This window comes from Cynara cardunculus, unplaced genomic scaffold (genome assembly GCF_001531365.2).
Source record: "Cynara cardunculus var. scolymus isolate 2C unplaced genomic scaffold, CcrdV1 Un_Scaffold_926, whole genome shotgun sequence".
Lineage (NCBI taxonomy): Eukaryota > Viridiplantae > Streptophyta > Magnoliopsida > Asterales > Asteraceae > Cynara > Cynara cardunculus.
The window spans coordinates 132084-137071 of NW_020200649.1; the positions used below are offsets into that span (position 1 = coordinate 132084).

At 37.5% G+C, this 4988-nt stretch overlaps 1 protein-coding gene across 1 annotated transcript; it reads right to left on the reverse strand.

The window, feature by feature from the left end:
* Nucleotides 1–3274: 3274 nt before the first annotated feature.
* Nucleotides 3275–4470, reverse strand: LOC112502114 (E3 ubiquitin-protein ligase RNF185-like). Its single transcript, XM_025105944.1, has 2 exons — nt 3555–4470; nt 3275–3454 (listed from the first exon to the last, which is right to left on the reverse strand). Exon 1 carries the CDS (start codon nt 4204–4206, stop codon nt 3556–3558), a length of 651 nt encoding a protein of 216 aa, XP_024961712.1. The 5' UTR covers nt 4207–4470; the 3' UTR covers nt 3275–3454; nt 3555.
* Nucleotides 4471–4988: the final 518 nt, after the last annotated feature.

Below are 4988 nucleotides of genomic sequence, written 5' to 3' on the forward strand. Positions count from 1 at the left end.
TTAGTCGGATATAAATCTATCAGACAGGTCGTGCATTTAAAAGATCCTGATAGCGGAAACGTGTGCACAAAACTTGCTAATCATGGGGAAAATATTTACCTTGAGAGATGATTTGTCACCTGGAGGTCATGGGGGGTTCAGATTAAGAGAACAGTCTCTTGGACAGATGTAAGGAAAAGCCAAATGCAGGGAGTGGGACAATGCACAAGTTTCTGCATCAAGAAATGGTCACCAAGACAAAGATAAAAAYGCAAACACCATCCATAACTTAATCCTATATAGATGCCACTTGAAATCAGCCAAAAGTTGAAACAAGTGTGTCCAGAAAACAATATGTTTATTCCATTWAGTGAAAAGGGGTGAAATAATTCTATAAATAAACAAACATGAACATGTTCTACCTCTGTGAAACCAACATAGAAAATAGACACAAGTGTCCCTGTCCCTGTCCCTGAGACYTCATGAGGAAAAATCATTATGCATACCAAGTAAGAAACATTCAAAAACATGCCAATTCAATCTCCACAACCCATGTGTTGTGGATTCAGGCCGTCTAGTAAGCAGGCGTTGATACTTAGTTGTGGGCTGAAAAAACTAGATGTTAGCTGATAAGCTAGTCATGTTTGGTAAAAACTAGCTGATAAACTAGRAGGCAATGTAAAATGAGTTATAATGAAATGTTAAAAAAGTGATYAGAAAAATATAAGGGTATGATTAGAAGAAAAAAGTGGAAAAAAACCCTGAAGCTTATTAATTAAAACTTTACTTGAAGTAGCTTTTTCAAAAAGCTAGCTTATGGTTAACCGAAGGAGTCTTTTACAATAAACTCAAAGAATAAGCTAGCTTATGGTTATCAAACATGGCCTTAATAAGGTATCCAATTTGCAGTTWAAACATGTGACATTAATTGTTAATAAATAATAAGCTTTCATTTACCAATTCTCAGTGTCCAAAAGCACAAAAACAAAAGAGCAGGATGTTTATTTGTCATCTTATTCATGGTCCATCAGGAGAATTCTACAACTTCCCTGCTTTGCCGGTCTACTATAAACCAGTTGGCTTGTGGTGCACTGGTTAAGGCTTTGAGGATGCAGTGGAAATCTCATCTTACCAGCGTTCGAATCCAGACTCTGCCAAAGCCCTTTTGGCCATKGACCCCAGGCCATTCGTGGTCGCTCAGGATTTAGTCGGTGCGCGTAAGCTGGTCTGGGAACCCTCTGTCCCATCATAGAGAGAGGTTGTTTCTAAGAAAACCCCTGGATCAACTAGRAAATTAGATGGAAATATGACCAAAGACATACCTCAGAACGCCCTTCTTTCTTATTTTACCACATTAATTCCAACAAAGAGAAAATACGATCTTTGGAAATCCAACTTCSAAATGCCTGTTACACACTAAAACGCTCGTGTTCTCAGTTGTAAAAAGAAAACTTTAAAATTTATAATTCATGGCTTCACATTTAGCTTACCCCAAACTAGTTTAGTAAATGTTACTTTACAAAATTTTATACAAGCTCCCCGAGCATAGTTTGAGAAGTTCARTATTTCTGAGTGCTCGTTGGGATTTACTGCTAGCCATTATGACTATGGCCTTTTCACCAAATCATTGCTTCRGGTACTATCCTTCTCTTATATGTTGATGACATGATCATTACATGCAGTGATGTAAAGGGAATTGCCGATTTCCGAATTGAACATGTCTCTCCATCTAACACTTTGAGATAAAAGATTTGGGACCACTTCACCACTTCCATAGTCTCGAGYTGCTGACTCGGGCGATTCCCTGAATTTGAGTCTTCTTGGGATCTCCTCCAACGACCAAACCGCAGACGTCTTTACGAAGGCTCTTATTATGAGTCTCTTCTCTCATCTCATTCACAAATTCCAGCTTGAGTTTGAGGAGGATGTTACAATTGTAAATATGTATAATTGAGGGACCATTCTTGTAATTAGTCCATAGTTGAAACCCATAGACCAATAAGCATTTAAAAACTGATAGAGCATACCGAGTACATTGAAAAAAACATAGCCACCCCCTACAGCAAACATAATAGAAATAATAGAGTTGAAGAAAGGAATGAGAATATAACCATACAAGGTAAACTATAACAGTTGTAGTACAATCCCCCCATCATCCTTGTCTCAACATAGTCTATGCTCTCCAAACTTTTCACCCAAAAGCCGTTGCGATCCTCAATGTCCATAAACTGATACGGRATGTATAATTTCTTGAGAAGAGAGGTGTCATGGCTTTCCCCCCGGGATCACCCGGATCCTACGAGTGAATTGAAAGTTGGATCTACATTAGAACTCACCTGAATTACCCCATCTAACCTCCTGAGGAGACGTTTGGTTTCAAACCCCGGCTCGAACAGAAGGATTACRCCATGCTAATGTGCCTTGGATGATCCACATCTTAGTGTCGGGCACCGATGTGCACATTAAACTATCCATGTGGCTGAGAGCCCTTGCCGTTTTAATTCCTATATCGAAGATATACTTACAAAGTTGTTCCGATTTATTGATTGGCATTAACCCTAGATCATTGCCCCTGARAAATCAATCAATACTTTCTACTCGAACTCCATCATGAACTATTTACATCACAACCCAAAAAAAGGTTCTAGTATAATAAAACAACTGAAATTGCGGCAAAAGCGCCTTCATTCCGATATAAAGTAGTGGATGTAAAAATAATGATCTATAGCCCATCTTATCTGGATCACAAAAGGATTTAATTACATTTGCATGTCATTTGAACTCGATTTAGTTCAGTTTGTGAAAAACTGAGATATGATTCCGAAAAGAATCATTCAAAATCAGAAACGAAAGAAGAATCATATACCATCCGTTATTAATTATTAGGCCTTGAAACAAAATCTTGTTGAACAAAAAAGTTGTATTAGAAAATGTACAAGGGTGTATGTGCGACYCGTTCAAATCATGAACAAGAACAAATGAAAGAGAGCATTGTTCGAATATCAATGATCAAATAGGATAGAATGGAAAAACGAACTACATTTCCTATCTAAAAATAAGAAAATGGATCACATATYGCAAATAGCACATACATATACAACAATTGTGTTCATATACAAACTCAGCCAGGACCTAAAATGCAGTGCAGTTATTATGCTAGTCATTTGAAAGATATTATGAACTTATTTTTGACTTGGGAAACACACCTCTAGTTTGCTAGCCAGMTTAAAGATATTATGAACCTAAATATGACTAGCGGAACGCCAATTCTTAAKATTCTACTCCGTGGAACAGATTTACGCAACACATGAACAGAGAGTACTCAACACAATAGCTCTAAAAGATGTCAAACCATAACCTTTTGCAGCTCGATTTGGATTATAKTTTCTACACGTACACATTTTAGAAGAACAGAAATTTACTCCTTCGGTTCCATATTTGAGGTATCCTATACACAATTCYTCAATCATCAACACTGCTATCAGAGTCAAGTTAGATATCCTTGCACCAGAGCTATTGACTATAATATATACAATAAAAAGCATCAGTAATTTGGCCACTCAGAGCTAATTTACCTCATCCCCAAATTAGAGAAAAGAGAAAAATGAGACCGATTATCAAAAGTGGCGATGCTTCATGCTGATGACCTCTCTGCTGACGGACTTCATGTGCATGATGACCTTCATAGGCATAGCTTGGAGCTCGAGCATTTCCAGAGATGGGTGGACCATCAAATTCCTGCATCTGAACATTGAAAATTGCCGGCATAAACCCACCAAATGAAAGGGTAAAATTCCCAAAACTCACGGTCATTGTAGGCCCAATACCACCCATCAATCCAAACCCATCTAGACCATGTTGCATAAACTCATTCCTATCTGGTGGTAAAGCAGYTTCTGGTCTCTGACCGGCTGGACGATGTGGAATATCAGAGCTTGGGTCTGTTGAACTGTTCCCTCTGCCATATAAAGGGACCAATTTCTCCTCTTGTATAAAGGCCTTACAGATGGGGCACTCCTGGGATCGTGAGTGCATGTGAAGCCACTTATAAAGGCAAGGCCAGCAGAAGAGATGACCACATAAAGTAACAACCGGATCCTGGGCTATATCGAAGCATATGTTGCACTCAAAATTCCCAGCATCACCRTTGTTGGAACCATTACTATTTGAGAAAGATGAGTTTTGGGTCGGCCTGCTGCTTGCCGCTTCCCCAAACCCACCGGACATCTCCTGGTACAACCGTACAAGTACTCAAGAACCCTATAAATCAATAGAAACAATAATCAAAATTTGAAACCAACTGCAAGAATACATAAACAGTTTTTATGTCATACACGATCAAGTTCGAATACAATAACATCTGGTGTTTACTTATAAACAATGAAAATGAACAAAAGATAATCTAGTCTTCAAAGCTTCAACAAATCTGCATTCTTGATTGAATAACTAGWACATAACGTCCAAAAAGGACGCAATTAGATCATGAATATATCACGGCTTTCTTCCCACCTAACACAAAAATGGAAAATTCAATAAAATAAATACAAAGTAATATAATCAACATCAAGCAATAGACCCTAATGCRATGCACCAACGATTTTCTGCATCACTCTTCACCAATCAATTATTACATCAATTTCAAACTTCAATTGCAGAACTTCAAAASAGAAAATAGAAAGAAAAAACCCCAACTGTTTGATGAATCATAAGAAACATATAGCACAAACGTGACGAAACATCAATTACAAAAATCTTCTAGGGTTCATAAGCAATAAATTCGATTGCACCCCAAATACTACCATTAATTCCACATTATATAACAAAATCAGAAACAAGAACTTTAGAAGAACGGAATAAGGTGAAAATCTCGACAACCTAAATGCAATCACACACAAATACGAGTATACGATTTCGATTGCATTAAAGGAAAAACATAACGTGATGTTAATCAATTATTATAAAAAAAATTACCAAAAATGGAGAGAATGGAATGATTACTCACCGTATAA